The 21,064-nt window shown below is 42.7% G+C and overlaps 1 protein-coding gene across 1 annotated transcript in view; it reads right to left on the bottom strand.

Annotated features, from left to right (window-relative positions):
• Positions 1-21,064, bottom strand: part of insrb (insulin receptor b) — a 78,563-nt gene that overhangs the window by 41,693 nt on the left and 15,806 nt on the right. The window contains exon 2 of the mRNA XM_068591564.1: positions 15,070-15,618. Coding sequence (XP_068447665.1) covers positions 15,070-15,618 — 549 coding nt within the window. The remainder of the gene's footprint in view (positions 1-15,069; positions 15,619-21,064) is intronic.

The following is a 21,064-nucleotide window of genomic DNA, read 5'->3' as shown; positions in this document are numbered from 1 at the left end:
GAGTTCCATATGGAGCACCAAAACTATTATTAAATAAGGTGGCATGTAACAAAATAGGAAGAAACATTATACGACCCTACTTTATAATGAGAAAGTTTGTCTAAAGGCTCCATAGACAGAATGTGACGGTCTCATTTTAAATTAAATATGCACTAAATCCCACATTTATTTAGATCTTAAAACTGAACAAGCTAAAGTGGCTCGGTATGTAGAGGAGAATCTCTTCTATTGTCATTTTACATGCATTATAGCCATTTATGGCTTGATGCCATAAGACCTGAGCTGCAGCTATGACCTTACCTTGTATGACCGACTATTGATTTTCCATAGTTACCATTTAAGAGTCCATTTCAACTTATTAAAAAGGGACACATATGCCATGATAAAACACATTGGACTGTCATGTGAAGAATTAGATGATTCAAGTATATATGCTACTGCATCTGCTCAGTCAGACTTGTTTGTCAGATATGTTTTAAAAGGTTTAGTATTTTAGGTTTAGTTTTTTTGTGAGTTTCTTCTTGCTCAGCAAAAGCCATGATCCAGATGAATTAATACTAAGAATCATATTTGTATAGTTCATGATTCATTTCTCCTTTACATGGAAATGGCAAATATTCCCTAGTCCTGGCGAAATTGTGAGTATTTGTAGTATTTGCATTTCTTTTTCTTAAGCGATAGTCAACGGAATATTTTTGGAGTTTGGACAGATTAATAAACAGAAGAAGAAGAAGTCCCATTGGGCGTTATTATTTTATAACATTTTATCAACTAAACTATGATTAATGAGGAAAGAAATTTGAAGATTAATCAAAAAAGTTGCAGCCAGACTTTGAGCTCAGTGTCTCAGTCTTCAAGCGACACGCCCCTCATTTACACACAAAAACAAAGAAGACACAAACGCAGCAGCTTGCAGTAACACACTCGTCTCTGAAGCCAAAACTGTGCAGGAGACAAAACAGAGAGGAAGAGTTATAGTCACTAAGAAGTCACAAATTACACTTGAAAATTGTGCCTCATACAAACAAAAAGCTGAAGTGCACACCTTTGCCAAAAAGCACAACAACTTTGTTACAACCAATCACACGGCGAGTAACTCCGACCTGCACCAATCGCAAGCACACACACTGCCGGGGCGGCCATCTTTAGTAACAGAAGCCAGGGCTGACAAGTTTGGTCTATCATTTTGAGGCCCAGAAATTCCTGCATGTCTGCATGCCACAGTGAAAGGGGAAGTAAGAGGGGGAGAGAGAGAGAGAGAGAGAGAGAGAGAGAGAGAGAGAGAGAGAGAGAGAGAGAGAGAGAGAACAAAGTTGAGGAACAGAGGGACAGAAAGGAAAAAAGGAGGAGGGAGTGCAGCAGGAGGATTTGTCACATAAGGTGGAGCAACAGGGAAGAGAATTGGAGGGAGAAAAAGAAAGACGGGGAAAGACCATTTCTTCTCTCTTTCATCACGATGTTTCGGCAGCATCTGATGCTTTTTGCAGGCTTTTCTACACATGATTAGACGACGAGACATCCCGACCACGTTGGTAAAATTATTAACTGCATTGCCTCCGCGGGAGGGCGGCGGGACTATTGAAATGCAGCGAGGAGAGGAGGAGAGATGGCGCAGGGGATGCATACTATGGGCATGAATGCAGTCTCCACCTGTGCTACAATGTTGTATTGCCGCTCAATAAAGATGCTGTACAGCGAGAGAGATAGCAGCAGACATTTTTACTGCAGTCCTATAACTCTGTCACCACTCGGTTATCATCATGGGATGCATTTAGGCGAGGAGAGAAAGATTATAATAGCGTTTTATATCTGTCTTGCAAATATATAATACCACTCAGGCCATCAGGAGAAAAGTGGAGATGACAGAGGCTGCAAAGAGACTTATAGGCCTGAATGTGGTTACCGCATCACTTTTATACTCCAGGACTGTTCAGGCATTATCGGGACAGACCATGGGAGAGGCAGAATAAAACGACTCTCCAGTGCGTTCAGATGAAGCAACAACTCAAACATAAGGGGGGAAAAAATGTATGAATATTCAGCAGTGGAAGAAGCCTTTTGTTTTAAGGGCAATCCGACACGAGCGACAGCTTTAGAATTAAAACCTCAGCCTGAGAGGAAACGTAAAGCTGGCAGTTTTACAACCTCATGCTGTGACCTCCACTCAGCTTTTGTTCGAAACCCAAACCAAGGTTCATATCTTCATTTCCTGTGCAACACACCACTGCCACCGAGATTCATCTGATTATTCATCTGCCATTGCGTTTACTCATACGTGAATGTGACCTCGTGTCACACTTCTTTTTTTTTTTCGGCTTCTGTGTAAACATTTCTTATCATGTTTGTTTCACTAAAGATTTCGCATATTTCCTCCAGCAGCTCCTGAGTAAAGCTACAAGTCTCAACACAAATACCACAACAAGTAGTACAAGGTGCAGGTCAGAGGAAAGTACCTGTTTTGCAAATTGGCGCGATGCCAGTCTGTGTACTGATGCCAACAGTGGAGTGGTGACGCAGCCACCGAGCCCCTCAGCATTACACACAGATTTGGACCGAAGTGGGCTCTAATAAACAAATCCTTCATGACACCATTTCCTCCCTGGGATGAGATATTTGATTTCTTTATTCGATATCCTACTTCAACATCTGATGCCAGAGCTCGCCCCAGGTGGTCCAGCTGGGGGGAGGCACGAAAGAGACGCAATATTTACACTCATCAAAACATAATTACAGACGATTGAGCAGCTAGCCAGACTTAAAGGACGCTTTACTTTTAAATCTGTTGCAGAGCTGGCAGACAGTTGAATCATATATGAAATTATGCTTTTGTGTCTAGATGTTAGCAGTAGAGTAGGTTATGAAGAGGATGAAAAAGAAACGTGCATCTCACTGTGTGCCCCTGCTGCTAGGCAAAAATATTATGGACACACACACACACACACACACACACATACCTGTCCATGTTCCACATTTACACTTACCATCCTCCTGGAGTGTGTGCGTGTGTGTGTGCGTGTGTGTGTGTGTGTGTGTGTGTGTGTGTGTGTGTGTGTGTGTGTGTGTACTGTCATACCCTATAGTTATGGCTTACAAATGGCCCACTGGCCCTGACTTTTCCCCCCTTCATCCTCTACTTGCTCATCTCTGACCTGGGTGGGTCAACTCAGGGTCACATTCTCCCAATAATGCGGCCCGGCATCTGTCCACCGCCCCCGCCCACAGAGCCCCCGAGCCCAGTGTCACAAGTATTGCCTTAAATAGACAGAGTTCCTCTGGACTGCACCATTAAAGCCGGCACAGGGGTGGTGGTCCCCCTCAAAGCCTAGTTTACTAAGAATTATGCTCCGTTCCCAGACACTTAACAAAGTTTGGGTAGGGCCCGATTCCCTGGAGGGTGCTGTGTATTTTCTTCTTCTTCTTGTTTTTACGAAGAAAAACCTGTTAAATGGTTCAAGGAAAAAAGAATATATTGGAAGCCAAGGACGTGACATTCAGCTAAGTGAGCTGGGTCTGGACAGAACTACGTGGAAAGAGTTGGGTTTGGAAGCAGCATCAAGGATGGGGAGGTCGTTTGAGGATTAACAAGTTCAAGACAGAAAAAAAAGAGAAAAGAAGTTTAAAAACACAAAGCCGATTTCCAGCTATTTCCTTTAGCACATGCATGCTTCTGAGATTTATGTACAACTGTTTGGACTTGCTGGCTCAAACTAGGGTTGTACACATGGTGAAAACAAAAAAATAAATAAATGGGACAGCATACTAATAATTTCCATGTGTTAGGTGTCAGATAAGCATGAACTCCACATCCCACACACCAACACGAATGCATTTCCAACCTGTGGGAAACTCTGCGTTCCCAATAAGGTGATTTAGAAAATTTTAGAAAATGTCAAATGTTCAAACATCTCTTCCAAACCCGTCATCCGAGCCGGTGTGCTACCTCAAAGCCACCCATGAAATTCCAAGTATTTGATGGAGCATAAGCATTGCATAGTCCAAATACAGCACAGCTGAAACCATGTGTGCATGAACATACACAGCGCTTCCTTCCTCCAGTGAAGCAGCTATATAGTGAGATATTTGTGTTCAGGTTATGCTTTGACCGAGTTACAAAACATCTGGTAACTCTGGGCCGATTATGTGTTTATAGAGGGACTTTTATAATAAACACAGAATTAAGCACTTTTCATTTCATTATTTTCTTTGAAAATCGGTCAAAATGTTGATTTTAGGCATAACATTTCTGGACAGCATGTGTTTTCTCAAATAATGGCATTGAAACCACCACAATGACTGTGCGTCCACATATGAATTCAGTGAATTTGATGACCGTGTCAGTGACACATTATTGACTCTCTTATGGGTTTGGTCGCCACAAAGGAGGAGGTGTGGTACAGTTTTCATCCACTTAATGAAACTAAATGTTGCTTGTGTGCACCATCCATTTTGATAGAAATTTATGATAAAACTAGTATAACATTTATCAAAGAGGAGACTTTGTGATGAATATTTGGATAAGTTGTTACACAGTATTAGGAATAACCATATTCACGGCAAAGCTTAACAAAACCCAATTATGGCACCTTCAAAATCATGTGTGCGTGCGTGTGTGTTGATGTCATCTGATCCGGCCTAACACCTGAAAACAATGCCCTTCCGTCGACCAGAGGGCGACTAGTGTTCTTTTCCTCCCTCACACACACACAAACACTTCATGCAATCCTTGCAGCTCGCCTCTCGTCTCGGCACGCTGTCTTCTAATTTCTGACAAACTGATTTACAACCTGGGGTTTGCGTTTGCTGGAGGCTTGTGAAGCGATTAATGAAATAAACATTTGCAGCAGTGTCAGAGCTTGGCATTTCTGTTAAGGGTTTGCGGATCTTGAGAGCTGTGATCCATTGATTTAACTTTACTTTCCTTTCCCTTTCCCTCCCATGTAAATACAACCCGCGCCTCGCTCTCTCTGCCCACCGGCCTCCCCCCAGGGCCCAGTTGTACAGCTCGGCAGTAGGAAGTGTTTTGGACAAAGGCAGGAAGTAATGAGGAAGTCCTTTCAGACAGCTCTGGCTGTAACAACCGCTTGCCTGTCAACAGGCCTTCCTCCACGGTTCACACACATCAAACCACTCGTGAACAGAAGGAGTCGAACATCACCGTCATTAGGAAGGTATATCAGCCACTTTCTTAACACCCCTTTTTCCTATATAAACATGAGTAACGTGAACTCTTAAGAAATGCCAAGAAATATTAGGATTATGAGACGAGGAATGACGCTCTCCTTCTTGATACTTGAAAGCAAACAACGAGAAACACAGTGCAGCAACACGAGCTGCACATCTTGTTCCAGCATGTTGGTATCCTCAGAAACCCCCATCCCCTCTACACTTATAGGCTACTTGCATCTAGCCAATCCCCTGTTAGAATACTGGGCAGCAGTGTCAGCGTGCTCCACTTAGCCTTGTGTGTCGGTTTGTGCTCCACTTGGCCCTGTGTGCAAGTGTGCATTTCTTGTATGTGTCTATCTGAAAGTGTACCGTTACAATTCCGTATACGCATGTATACTTTGTCTACGTGTGTGTGTACGTGGGTGTGTACGTGGGTGGGTGTGTGTGTGTGTGGAGCAGGATGTGGGAGTGCCCGTTCATTGATGAGCTGGAGGAGAGAGGGGAGACTTTTCCAGATCCCCTGGGGCACTCGCCTAGCACTGCCTGCCTGCTACTGCACTCACTGCACAAATGGAGCGGGGAGAGGGAAATGCACGCACACATGCACGTACACAACTGATGCCAGCTTATCAAAGTTAATTTGGATTTGTTAACAAGGATGCAAGCTGCCAGGAAGGAAAACACAAGAGCACAATTACTAAATCTCCCTCTCCATCTGTCTGTTTCTAGCCTTCCTTCCCTCTTCTCCTCCCCTCTCTTTCAGTGTGTGTCTCTCCCCCTCACTCCTTGTCCCTTATAAGACACCAATGGTAATTCAAACTCCAGTGAGTGTGAGTGAGTGTGAGAGAGTGCGAGCGTGTGTGTTGATCTGAGGCAAGCCACCACGGAGAAGCTATCACAAATGGACTGCATCAAAGAGGAGCTTGTCTGTGTCCATAGCAATAAATGAGAGAAAGATGAGAGCAGATGTTCGCATCGCTCTTCTGTGTGTAAGAGTTTATTACTACCAGGACCACATCACTGGTAATTCACTTTACTCAGGACTTGGAACAAAGAAGGATATTGAAAAGAATTCAAACACCATGACTCAAGTGTTTGCTCGACTTTTTCCTCAGTGTTTTTTTCTTTCTTTTCCTGGAATGTGCTGCAAAATCAAGAATTTTTAATAACTGGATTAATTAACTAGATCATAAAAGCCAAACAATCATGTTGGTTCTGAAACATAGCGCTAACCCTTATGCTCAGGTCCTACACCTCACTACATGTTCCTGGAATGGCACATGATATAGGAATTCAACGTTTCTTTATGGGCAGCCGGTTCACATTTTGAATTTCTTTTTCCTCTTTAACTGTAAAACAAGCTTCCACATCCAGGCAGCAGGGTTAACTAAGGACAGCATTTCTAACTTGGTCGCCTCTCGCTGGCATCCGTGTCAAAGTTCACACAGCCTCAGGGCTCAATAATGCGATTATTTGCATGTCTTTTATGAAAATGTTAGATACCCGACTCAAATGATTAATATGTCCGAAAGGGATTCCTGTTTGTTTTAACTCTGTCTTCATAGCATAGCTTTTGTAACTGTTGATCACCAGAGGTTAAGAAAATTAGTGCGGCATGTGGCAGGAAAACAAGCCTCCAGATGGAGGCGCATGAGTCGAGAGCAGTCGCTCAATACATTTACATGGTTGTTGCTTCACGCATCAAATATACTGAAGCGTTTGAATAATGCGCATAAAGTCAATTCTAACTCTTGTGACAGTTTTCGCATACACGTGCAGACGTTTATAGATTACAATATGTAAACTGAATTTATGATCTGAATACTAGTATTACATGCCAGTACTATCTGCTCTGTCTTATGGCCGCAGATAGTACTGGTTGGGTGTTGTTTGTAATTATGGATGACGTTTTTAATACTTTGAGAAATGCATTTCTCTTTGCAGCACTGCTGCTCGTTGAGAACAGAAATGTATTTCTCAAAGTAAGCCAATGAAAAAAATGTTTTGGTATCGGTACCAACACTCAGGCATCAAATTCAATAATCAAGTAAAAACTAGTGTATTGCACGCTTTTATTTTAAAGTAATGTTATCAGAACAATATAACAGGCTCTCTGGAGCAATAGCAAGTTAACATACATACATATATAGTTTAGAAATATTTGTTTTAATATATTTTTTTTTCTGAACAGGTAATGTTCAGTAGTAAGGGTGCCTGTGAGGGACAAACCATTTCAGTTCAGGCTGTTGCTTACCTTAAAAGATGTATGTTAAAGACCAGCAATTGATTAAGTTTATACAAAAGCAGGAAGTGCTTTTCATATTTTTCAGTTCAGTTGTTCTTCCTCAGTGAGAAAAGTCCAGTTTGTGTTGGACTGACTGTTCAGATGTTCAGTGCACTGAACATCTTGTGATGTGAGGAAAGTTCTCCTCTTTGAGAGAAGAGAAGTGATGCTCTGCCGTAGTGGAACAGACCGCGAAGTCAGAAGCTTTGCGCACGCGCGAAAAACTTTCAATCTAGACGCGGAGCCTGCCGGTAGACTGCTGCTTTTTACTGCAGCGACGCTGCTCCTTGCAGCACCGCTGCTTGTTGAGAACAGAAGCTGCAGAACAATACGTGCTTTCACATCAGTCTGCGAGGCTACGAAAGCGCGCGCGCGCCCCTTTAAAAGGGAAAGCAGTGTCGTTGTATTCCATTCATAGCTGCATCTTATTTACTTATTTTTCATGTTTGATTGACCTCACGCGGGCAAGGACTGGGAGAGCCGTAAGCCGTCTAGGTCTGAACTACGCCGTCTGGAATGATTTAAAGCGATAAGCCCCTTCCACTGCAATGAAAAAAACAAAAACATGCAGTTAACACATAATCAAATAGTTAACGCCATTAAAGATTGCCAGATTAACGCAAAATTAGCGGGTTAACTTGCCCAGCCCTAATTTAAATACAATTAAGTTATTTAAACGTGATCTCTAATCGCCCTCCAAAGTAATGCTAATTTAGCAATGTGCCATCTTTGATCATAAATGAGCCCTAACTGTTGGACTCATGCAGTGTTTCTTCACTTTTCAGACACAGGGCCGGTCTGTCTCTTTGTGTGCTTGTGTTCCCTGTGTCACACAGCACCGAATGTCTAATTAAGAACAGCGACTTCGGGAAAACTATTTCATTTACTTTTTATTAGAAGCAACTGCAGAAACTGACCAAAGAAAAGAAGAGGAGATCGAATGGGAAGTGAGTGGAAGGAGCCCGAGTGGAGACACTTTTACATCCTAACTAAGAGGCGGGGCTAAGTGTTTTTGTTTGGTTGTGGGCGCAGGCCAGTAGCACACTTTATTTAGCGTCTCCATTCTTAATACTGTCCTTCTCTTTCTCTGAGAGCCTCCTCTGGCTTGGCCACTTGCCACTCAAAAGTGCAATAGTGTGTGTGTGCATTTTTTTTTGCCTGTGTGTCTGTACCTGGGAGCCACACTTAAAACTTGACTTGTTTGTTTTGCTCTGTTTATTTTTGCTCTGCCCGGCCCCTTTTCTTCCCCTCCTCTTCCTCATCTTATCCACATCGACTATCCAGTTTTGTTTGCCAGCACGAGAAATAAAACTAATGACAATTCACATTACCACAACAATTGTGAATACCCGCTGTGTTATGATTAACAGTATAGTGATGCCGTTTAATGGCAAAATAAATTAAATATAAAAGAAATAGGTCAACATTTAGGAAATTCGTTATTTGCTTAGTTGTTCTATGTTGAACCAGAAGATTAATATGATTCTCATAGCCGTCTGTTATTTATGAAGCTACAGCGAGGAAACCTTTAGCTTAGCTTACCATGAAGACTGAAAGCTGGGGAAAATCACACAATATAGTCTGTACAAAACAAAACTAAGGTGTAAAAACTATAATTTGTTGTTTTACAAGGGGTTATGTGCGTGTATTTATTGGCCGGGTTCTTTGAGTTTTATAAGTCTTTAAAATATTTGTGTTTTGACAGACTTGGTTGCTATGTTTTTGGAATTATCATGTAGATCTGTTGCCGGTACACAAATAAACCTACACACAACGACAGGAACAAAAACACCCACTCGCCTCAGCGTCCAATAGCTGTCTAAATGTGGACATGCCAGTATCGTTTTTAGACAGACAAAAAAAAAATATATTATATAATAATCTTTAGTAAAAAAAATAATAATTAAAAAGTCAAAAGTCTTCTATGCGTTTAACCTGCTTTCTTTAAATGCTATTATAAACTGCCGGCACAGGTTTATCACCCTTTGCAGATTACGACTGTACCAGTAGTTCCATGGAAGTGAAGTTCCAGTAACTGAGAATTACATACGGAACTATAAACACCATAAAGTTTTGTTTTCAATTCTCCTCGCGCTCTCTTGCTCTTCCTTAACCTCTCTTCTGTAGTCTCTCACTCCCTCCCTGCTTGTCAAAAAAAGCTTGGAAGTTTGTTAAATCTCTTTTAAAATCAGGCTTTTCAGCGGGGGTGGGAATTACCCCTGGTAGAGAAGCCTGGTCATAGCTGGGCAGTTCGACCCGTGTGCAACTCTGGTCAGAAGGAAGGTCACAGAGTCACGCCGAATGACGTACGCTGACCCATTTAGATCGACCACCAGTGCAGGTTCAACCTGTTTGACTGGTCTGAAAGTGCTGCGTGTAACGGAGAGAGGGCATTTCCCCCTCTGCGGCTTTTGACACTGGAAGGTGAAGCCGTCTTTGTGTGTGCCTGAAAACAATCGCCGCAAACAACAAAGCACGTAGCCAGAGTGAACTTTGACCTGAAAAGCTTTCTCCTCTCCTGCTTGTGCGTGTTTTCGTGTGCGTCAGTTGTGCAAGCACAGTGCTGGCTGGTGTCTGGGAGGCTGAACACCGTGTGCCAGGCCTCGGCAACAGACAGCGCCTTATCTAAACAGGAGATCGACTGTTTGCTCCCATTCCCTCTCTCTCATCTGTGACTATTACCTTTACTTCCTTTCTCCCCCCCTCTACCTCTCATTTGTTAATCCAGTTCTCGGTCTTGTATGCCTGCTTTCCAACTAGCAATCTGCCTTTGCGTTTGTCTATGTTTTCGCCTCTCTTCTGTAAATATTTGTTCAGTTTTTCTTGCTTCCTATTTATTCATTCTCTTTTCGGTTTTCTTAACCAACTCTCTTTGAAAATGTTTTCTTAATAGTGGGAATAAATTAGATAAGAGATCAGTGGTTCCCCTACCATTACATTAGCGGGGCGGGGCGCCCCCCTAAAAGAAAAACCCGCCCCCCTGTAATTTTCGCTATAGCGCCAGATCACAAAATGTCATTTACGCACTGCAGCCACTAATACAACCTGATGGCTCACATATCTGCACTCATTCTGTTTTGTCAAAAAAATATTAGCTCATTGTTTTCCACAATGAGCTATTTAGTAGCAACTAAATATTAGTTATTTTTTGCACATATAGAATGTTATTTCATTGCTCTAAGTGATTGCAATTTTTTTTTTAAATGGTCTGATGGAGAAACCTGGTTTACTTGAAAGTTATTGCGATTTTCTTTATTCTGTGACTATAAAAGCACAGATAGTCACAAAATGACGTTATTTACAGAAAAAGTTTGAGAACCACTGCTTTAAGTGTTTGTGTCTACTTTTCATTGCATTAATCAAACCCAAGCCAACATTTATAATATCAAAGAATGACAGCACCCAGATTAATTTGGGTCATTCTACTCCTCCTGGATGCAAAATGCTCATACACGTGGGTGCAGAAGTTGTATACCACATGCCTACACATCCTGCCCGTCTCATTTAAAGCGGGTGCCAGCTACCCATGCACGTCACTGATCTCAGACCTGACAACCTTCCCCTTACGGAAGTGTACTTTTTCTTGCCAATCTGGTATTTCTACTCCAGTAGCAAACATGTTATGTATAAATAATAAATAATTCTCAGGTCAGCGGCAGAAAGGCGCGTGTGGGATGGGTAGCAATTCACCGCTCAGACACATTTTAACTGATTCAGTCAACGGAACTGTCCACAGAGAAAAAACCATCCAGTGATTGATGGATTTCAATGTAATGATACTTTTGCAAGACGTGACGCCCTGTTCTACAACACGGCAGCGTGAATAAAGCAGACGACCATCGCTGATCGAAATGCACTCTACTGTTTTCCAAAGGAAAAGCAAGAAACCGCCAACATTCAATCAGGCAACAAAGCCACAGTGACTGGTGACAGCTTGTAAAAGCCTGAATGCACTTGACAAAACCCACTACTGGGCTGACCTCGACATCCGAGCAGCTACCTGCACAGCGTTGTAAATATACAGGACGTACATGCACATAAAATACATGTGTGTGTCAGATAAACACACATACTAAACAGAGAAAATAGCACTGGGCCATGAATGTCAGATCTTAAGACACTCTCCATGCTGTTTGGATTGCCAACAAGTTACTTAAGGGCCCTGCACACACGACTTGTCTTGGTTCACACACACGCGTGCGCACACACGCATACACAGGCACAGGTTTTCCTGCTTGTAAGGAGCATGTGTAGGATCAGAGGAATGCAGGCTCTCCCTTGGCTCTTACCTATGGCAACTGGAACCCTGTCAAAAACACAACAAAAACAAGCCCACAGTTTCCACTCACACATTAAGTGTAATGCCCAATCTGATGCTCTTCCAGCCTGCACACATGTTCGTGTGTGCATCTAATTTAGTAAACTGTGAGTTTTCGTCGACAGAAGCGCTAATAAAAGATCCTACAGCTTCCTCCACGCCATCGCCCAGCATGCAATTCATTGTATATCACTGCACATGCAGGCAGACGACACATACCTCTTTCTTGATGGTAGTAAGTGTATTAAACGGTTTCAAAACTCACTGCTAATAAAATTGTTACGACTGTTAAGTGCTGCTACACGAGTTGTACTTTGACATTATTCTGAAGTAGAACAACGCTAACTGAGAAAAGCATTAAAAGTTGCGGCTTTAGGCCAAAAGGTGTGTGGAACTGTGGCTCTCACCTTCCAGTGGGGACATGCACTCAAGCACGCACATATGAAACTCACACAAACACTCACAGTTTGCATACTGTTCACGTATCTGTCCATCTCATCTGTACGCTCACGCTGCCCTGCCGCAGGGGCAAACATCCGTTGCGTCATGTTCTAGACACGGCTCCGTCTCTGAAACAGAGCTCTCGACTAAACTGGAGCCGGTCACGTGACGCAGAGCACAGCGTCATACCGGCTCCCCCGGCCTATCCAACACAGAGGAGACATGAACGCACACGCACGTCAGGTTGTTTGCCGTATGTAGCTCCCACCTTTGTTATTCAATCCACATTCTTTGTTTTTCTTTTCTTTTTTAATGGTTTAAAAGAGCCTGTGAAATAAAGTTCAGTAGTTATCAAACGTTAACACTCACTTAACATAGATGTAAAAACAAATCTTTGGGGAGAATTTATCCTGTTGTGTGGGGCAGAGAGTGACTACGTGGAGTTGGAAGTGTGGTGTAACCTCCTATCAAATGTTCAAATTTAATGCAAATAATAGGCTAAAATTACCACCACTCCTGAATAAAACATATCGCTTCAGCCAAAGTATAACTACCGATGGTTTTTGTACATTCACTCCAAAAGATGTGCTCATCTCTGTCTGCGCCGCAATCATCTCAAATCTACTTTTCACCAACTTGGAGCTCTCTCGAATTTAGGTATTTTGTATTCATGAAAGAAGTTTTGATGATAGTTTATACTCCAAAGTTTGCGAGTAGAAGTCAAAGTGAGGGATTTCAACTTTTAGCTCTCTTTTTGGTCCAAAACATTTTCTTTGTGTCTTTACAAACGACAACAATGGCTTTTTAAAATGTATTTTGTATCAATTGTATCAAGTTTTCCAACACCTGAAGTCTAAGGATCCGGTCGCACTTATCCAACACTTGTAAAAGCGCAGCAGTTTCATAACGGCCTTGACAAAAACGCGCCGGGCTAAACAGCCCGCTGCACCTGGAGCGGGCCTGCGCGCGCAACCTGGTGATAAAACTTAATTTACAAAATGGATTCAAGCAGACGTCGCGCTCTTGCCCTTACTGTGTTGTGGGATGGGGAGAAGGAGGAAGAGGAGGAGGAAAAAGTCACAAAAAAGTGAAGGTTTTGGGTTCACGATATTTAAAAAAATAATAATATAAATTTTAAAAAGAGTATGGAGAATACCACCATCTATTCTGCGTCTCGATGGCGAGTGCATTCAGTTGTACTTTCGGCTGAGCAGGAGTCAGTCTGAGCGTCTTCTGAGCAGGAGAGTCGTGTTTCGATCTAGAATTGTAAAGCCCTTCGTCATTAAATACCGCTAATATTAGTGCCTCGTCGGAGGTTGCCATTTTCTTTTGAATTCCCCGCTGTTCATATCACACGAAAACAGGAAGGAATAAAGCCCGCCTCTTGCTTGATCCTTTTGGCTGAGCGTGACAGTGATGAGCTGTGCGACTTAGAAGTTGAGAATATTTTTAATTTTACGTGCGCCGAAAAAAAACGCTAGAAGAACGCATACCGTAGAAAAACAATGGTTTTTACTTGCAACGCGTTTTTGAGAGTCGCGTCTGGTGTGATCGGCCCCTAAAACAACACAATCCTATGTGTCATTGCTGCTCCTCTGTAATGCTAAACATCGTATATAGACTATACTTGTCACACTGAGCCACAGTTACAACCTAGGCGGTTTAGACATACTGAATGCTGTACAGCTTGTTGAAGTCCAAACTCTAAGGCGATGCGTGTTTGTATGTGAAGAGACACAAAGAGAGACATAACCTGTATTACTTTTCCAACAGTGAGACCTGGCAGAAAATCGAGGAGCCAACATTACATGCTGGCTGCAACGGTCGATGTTAAAGTATAAACATGGCCGAGGTCGTTATGCTTTTGAACGCTGGCCTTTCTGTCAGACACAGGAGAGAAAAAAACAACACAGGCTATAATCGCCTTCGAAAAATAATAATCATTCTCTCTGTGCGTCTCACAATAGAAGCCTTTCTCTGTGTTTGTGGTAGGAGAGTAAAGGCCGACTGACCGACTGGCAGCTGGCGGCAGCACCGAGCGAACCCGCAGCTCTCTTCTATCAAAAGGAGAGGAAATCTGTACAATTCTTAACAAACAAGTGTACGCTGCTGTTTATTCCTGTCCATCAGCTCTCTCGCTCTCGCCTGCTTTCTTTATGCCGTAATGCCTACCTTTGAGCTCGCAGTTCCCCAACTCAACAATCCAGTTGAGTCATTCCACACATCAAGCAGATCCCGAGCCTATAATTACAGAACACTTGCCCACAACGCTCCAGTCAATGAATGCTAATCAGAGAGAGTCCACGACCCTTGGCTGCTGATATTAGGAGCAACCCTCCGCATCATAGAAATCATTACATAAACCATTTGCAATGAAAACATCAGTCGTCTCAATTGATTTCTGGGAGGAAAAAATCTCCAGTGCGTATTATCATTATGTGTCTCAATGGACCACTTTACAATGAGCAGTGTGATGAATTCTGGGAAGGTGCTGGACTATCAAGTCTACACAAACCAATCTGTCAATATGGAGATTTCGTCACTGCTTCCGACATAAATGTTGGTTTCTTTCATCTATTTGGTGATTATCGGGCTGGTTTTAACACCCGACACCACTAATAATAATGCCATGGAGTCGGTTAGTTAGCTGTGGGCTACAACTTGAGGCATGTTTTTGTTTCGATGTTGTTTGCAATGTACCTTATGTACCAATACTGGCTTGCGTACTGAAGAACAGTTATGGACATCAGCGATAATGATATCCTCGTAAAGTGTGAGTCACACTGAATGTAAATATACACTATGAGGGAAAAATCCACAAAGGCTCTCCACTGTTAAAAGTAGACACATATACACTTACTTCTCTGGCAGTGGCTCTGCGACCAGCATCGTCCCCTGAAGTGTCCGTTGATGGTGTTCTGTGAGCAGATGGTTTGACCTTGGGCCGTGCCGGGACACACATCTCCACACTCTCTTTCATTCTTATTGGCCACGATGAAGTTGTCCTCCACAGAGTCCAGGATCTTGGACCAGTCCAGGGTGGACAGGTAGCACAGGTCTGGATTCTTCTCAATCCTCACAGCGCCCCGGGTGATATTCATGAGGCTGTAGAGGCCCACCTCCTTCAGCTGCAGCATCTCGTAAATCACAAGAGCGTAGTTGAAGAAGAGGTTGTTTCCGCGGATCACCGTCAGGTTGGGGAAGATCTCGCTGAGGAACTCTAGGCCGTAGACCCGGAAAAGCAGCACATAGTCGGTCACCACTCGCAGCTTTGGGTAGCTGAGGCCCCGGAAGTCCTCAGTCCTGGTCTTAAACATGAGCAGAATCTTCAGGTGGCCCTCGATGATGGTGCAGTTCTCCAACGACTGGAGGTTGGTCACATTGTTCCGGATGTCTTTACTCTGGCAGACTAAAGGGATTAAGAGGGAGGGAGAGGTGAGAAACAATTATTAGCTATAAAACTCAGTCTTTGAAAAAATGTATTGTAAATATCTACTATGCCTCTCAACATGTATTAGTTTTTATTAGGAACAGCAATGTAATACAACAGCCACAAAGCCCTTCATGAAAGTAAATAAGGTCCAGGTTTTACTACAAGTGTTTAAGAAAAGAATACATTCAACTTTGTGATGCATGTTCAATTCGTAAATTGTTGAGGAAGCGAATAGTAAAAATATTCATCACAATTTCCTAAAGCTCAGATTTTGTGTAATAGTAAACATGGGTGGTAATTTTTCTATTGATTGACCACTTATTCCATCGACTTATCATTCAGCATCCTATCAATAGGAGCACATCACAGGATACATGTAGAGACATGTCATTGACTTTGGCTTACAGTAACAAGCCAAACCATAGACCGTATATATAGATCTTTATATAAAAGGCAGGAGTGGTCTTCGATATGCCCGTGGCAGCAGAACAACCGGATATGAACATCAATCTTTCTTTTGCCATTAATGCCATGAAACCACGAGCGATCTGAATTAAGTAGAGCAGAGCCATTCATGAAGCAGGCTCCCTGAAGTCCCCTCTCCAATATGACTGGCCGCAAGCGCGCCCCCCCCCCCCTCACACACACACACACACACACACACACACACACACTTCTCATTGGCTCCAGCATTATTTCTACAGAGAGGAAATTACTGTATGGCACCGTCTGATCTGAATGAAGCAGACATGAAGGGGTTAACAGAAATGAAGCCTGGAAGCGAAGCTAAATGCTTATCCATGCTCATTCATACTCTTTAGCTGCTGAACACTGGCACACACACAAGCCCACATTTGGTTCAGCAAATGCATGTACACACACTTACTCACACACACACACCCAGACACACAAAGTTACTTAAAAAGGTATACAGAGGGAACAGGTAAGCTGTTGTTGCTTGCTACAAATAAAAAGATGTATATTTTCCAATGTAATCCTCTGAAGTTATAGAGAATCTCTAAAGTGGAAGTCAAGAATACCTCATAGTTTAAATGGGTAAAATTACAGTAAAAACATTATTTCTGTTTAAAACACATTTTATTGGACTTTTTAAAACAGGTTTACAATTGCAGCGATGTAGGATCTGTTGTCAAAGCCGTGCGACCAAGTTTCTCCAAACAAACGTCTGAAACAAAGCAAAGCAAGTGTCCACTCATGTGACCAGACTTGCTGTCCAAAGTGGACGCGTTATCGACAGCTTGATGCTGGGATGCGACAGATGATGTTGGAACAGGTTGTTTGAAATGACTGGTGTATTTGACTAAATTCTGCAGTGGGAACACACCCAGTTTCACTCAGTGAACACACTCATTACCCACAATGGTGGTGGGGAGAGATTAGTTCACATGACTTTATGTTACTGTACAGTTATGGTCAATAACCAACATGCGAAAAGATTAGATTTAAATGCAATCTGTTAAGGAAACGTTAAATATATTTCCACCACAAGAAACAAACAGATTACTTCTCTCATTTATTTGATTACAATTTCAATACTAAAAGCAGGAAAAGACTGTCTCGTAGGACAATGAGCATATTCAACATGAAACCTGGTATAATTTGTAAAAAACAAGACATTGAAAAGGGGCCTGGGCTTCTGCATGGAGGGTAAAATGAGCCTTACAGAAGCGATCTAATGGTTTCATTTAGTCTGCTGCTTTGAAATCAATGATGCATACATACACCTACTGATCTCACACGGTGAGCGTCTTCCATGCGTCTTGGTGGTGTGAATCCCATCTGCTCGCCAACTTTTTGTTATGTTCCCCATGTATTATGCCCAATCCTTCGCTACCACACACTTTGCACAAAAATAACCAATGCCACGCCAGCATCTTGAAATGGAAAAAGGTCAAAAGCGACTGCAGTGGACTACTTGGTTCCATTGACTTGTTATTGACTGTCCTCATTACCCAGGTGTAAGCTACCTATTAACTTCCCATTCTGTTAAAGGTTAGCGAGATAAATATGTCAACAATCCAGGTACAAACTCTGACCAGCAGCACATCAATGGAGTTTGAGGGACTTCTTAAAATGGATAGGAGCCAATAAAGCCTGTAATCACGACGCTGCCAAATAAAACAGGCATGGACTGAGTCAGAGTGTAAAAAGTCAAACGAAGATACTAAACGATCAGAAGGTGTTTGATGAAGTGTCAACTGGAAGCCACTAGTTTGTACCTTAGAGGGAAAAAGATTACATTAGATTAGAAAAAGATACAAAAAATTAAAGAATACATGCAAAATATCAATGTTTTACATTACTTGAAGCTTGAGTGTTTGTAAAAAACAAAAATGTTTCTGTAAATGTGTCGGAAACACATTTTAATAATGTTGATGTTTTTTAACGTTTATTAATATTAGCTATGCACATTAACTTCACCAGGATTTTGATTACTAAATGAAAGTGTATCAGAATATTGACAAAAAAGATGAAATTGGCCAAAATACAACAGATAGAAGTGACCCAGGATCAGTGCTCCAGATTGCTTGAAAACGTCACCAAAACAACTCAACAGAGCTCCAACTCAGATAAAGACGCAGATTTTACGGAAGTATAAACTAACCTTTGTCTCTGCCTAAGTAGTGCGTTGATATATTTTTAAACAGCAAGGAGTTCTGTAATAAAGTGACAAATTAAATAATAAATTATACAATCTAATACAACTTTTTCGAGCATTTTTCAGAAAAAACAGCAACAGGTGGACACAAGGTTAATCGTTTACTGTGTACTGAAATGATTTCTATCAACCGAAAAATATCCGAAAACAGTTGTTTGGATGTTTACCCACATGGATGTGGACGTGGCCAATGCCCGCTCAACTTTGCACATTCCGACTGAGGCCAGCATTGCCAGCAGCCAAAAACAACTCATAAAATAAGACAATAAATCAATTACAGCTGTTAAGAATCTCATCAGATAAGCTACGAACAACAGCTACTCATTCACACAATCTAGCAACGTTGGCGTGGCCGCACCCTCTTTATTAGACACATACTGTATCAGAAACCAAAACACAAAAACACACTTCTTCCTCCACTGTGTGTCAGTTGGTGTTATTCCCAGTGATAAGCGCAACCTTACACCTCTTTGCCCCTCCTGCCTTATCTTCGGGACACATCAAACAGGCCTACAGGCCACCCACTCGCTGTCAGCCTGCAGAACCAACCGGATACCTTATTGTGCAACACAGCAGCATAACAAACTAGGTTACGCAACACCAACAGGGCCAGGGTGCAACACACCTCTGCCCACAATGATCTTCAAGAAAACACCAAGAGGACACAAACATGACCTTTTCATATCACAGGATTTTTTATTTTTTTTTCCCTCTGCACGTAAGGAATGTCTTACTGGAAATGAGGTCTTTCTCCTCACATGACGTGCTTACGGGCTCGCACATACAGTATGTCACGTCCCCTGTTGGAGAAGCTTTATTGACACAAAGAAATGTTAGTGGACCATGAGGGGAAGCTGTACGTGGTGCTGCTGGGAGCTCCCTCCGCAAAATGGAGTCTTGTTTTCGACTGACAGAAGTGGGGGGGTGGAGGGGTAGGGGTGGTTTGTGTATGTGTGTGTATGAGGGAGGGTCATTTAGGGGGGAGTGGAGGAGAAGGAGAGAGAGGAAAGGAGTGGAGGAAGGGTTGTTGTGTAGTCTGGGATTGGCTGTGGGAGCCACTGTGTCTTTAAAATAATGAGCTATCTCCTCCCTCTCTCCTCCCAGGTTTAAGAGCAGGGGGACACAGGAGAAGCAAAGAGCGCGAATAGGGAGATTGAGTCAGAGGGAACGGGGTCGTGGGCAAAAAAAAAAGTGTGTGGGGGGGGAGGAAGGGTTAAGGGGGGCAGAGAAATGATGGGAGGAGAGTGAGCGGGGTGAAAGTGTAACCTGAGCTCAGGCAGGAACGCAGAGTGACGTAAGGGACCTACAGGACGGTTGGTGATCACATGCATGAATGGAGGGCCGCTATGGACCACTGTTACATGACAAGCGACACACACACACACACACACACACACACACACGGGAGAAAGTTTGTCACCTATTGGCCCTAATAACAACAATAAGCCTTGTTCACCTCCAGCATACACTCAAAACACACGGAAATAACTGAGCCGGCGCCTGCATGCCAGCTATGGAGGTGGAACATGAGGCAGAGAACCATCTAGAAAGAGGAAGACACCTGCTGCACAATGTTTCAGATTTTTTCATCTGAAGAAGGAAACTGTAAAACAAAAGGCTTTGACACAAAGACTATTCTGCGAGCTGCTGCTTGAAATTGCATTTTGACATAAACAGAGCTTCATATTAAAAAAAAAAAAAAAAAAAAAAAGTGCACATTGTGTGGGGGCAGGGGTTTTTGGTGGACAATGACCGTGACCCCTGTGAAGCCCACCCTCCCACTGAGGACCACCCATACGTAGACAGCTTGGTATTCCTACTGGCTGTACAGGAGCTCTTAATTACAATAACAACCCAATCAGACACTAATGAGCCCGGGGGAGGAGGGGAGGGGGCGAGGTCTGTATCGAAGCAGAGAATGGAATAACAGAGCACAGCCTGGAACGTACTGTACCATACTGTGGATCTCTATAGGAGAAATGTGGGACATCCACCCGCCTTCCCTGTCTGTTTGACACTTAATTTGGCAGCAGGAATGAGAAGAGGAGGAGGAGGAGGAGGTGTAGAGGGGTGTCAGACAAACAGAAACAGCAGAGGAAGAAAGTTGGAACATGGAGTGAGGTGAATGAGTTTAAGTCCTCAATAGAACTCCTTTTCAAAATGTTACGTGAACATTTTTGAGGAACTGCATATTCAGAAATGTCCCTTCTCTCGATATACACGTCGAAAAAGATACCGTCTAGACATTTGTTACTGCGTGCTGCTTGAATAATTATGAGGTCTCTTCACACATTCGCATTGGAACAGGGACTGCATAAATTGCCCAAACTGTTCCAGTGAAGCCCGTAGCTTCTGTTGCTCACGCAAATAATGCCGACATGTTGTTTTAATATGATGTGACCATTCAAACACCACTATCAACGCTGGTCCATCCTCGGACAATAGAGCACAATGCAACACGCCAGGGCAGGATGGGGCTTAACAATGCAGAGGAAAATAACAACATGGTGATTGATATTACTGTCAGGTTTTTTTTTTCTTCTCCACTGGCAATTCTTGTTTTAGCGTTTCATTCATCTTTTTTAAACATTAAAAGTTAAACTATACATAAGAGCCTCAGTCAGCTGAGAGAATGACTGCTTTTAGAAAAGGCACTTTGTCATGAAAAGAGGATTTCGACAAGTGAGTGTAACCCACCTCATTACATGATGTTGATGCTGAAATAATATATTGTTTAGCCCT

This window comes from Clinocottus analis, unplaced genomic scaffold (genome assembly GCF_023055335.1).
Source record: "Clinocottus analis isolate CAN_PGR_092001 unplaced genomic scaffold, fCliAna1.0.p SCAF_25, whole genome shotgun sequence".
Lineage (NCBI taxonomy): Eukaryota > Metazoa > Chordata > Actinopteri > Perciformes > Cottidae > Clinocottus > Clinocottus analis.
This window is presented reverse-complemented; position numbering and strand designations above follow the sequence as displayed.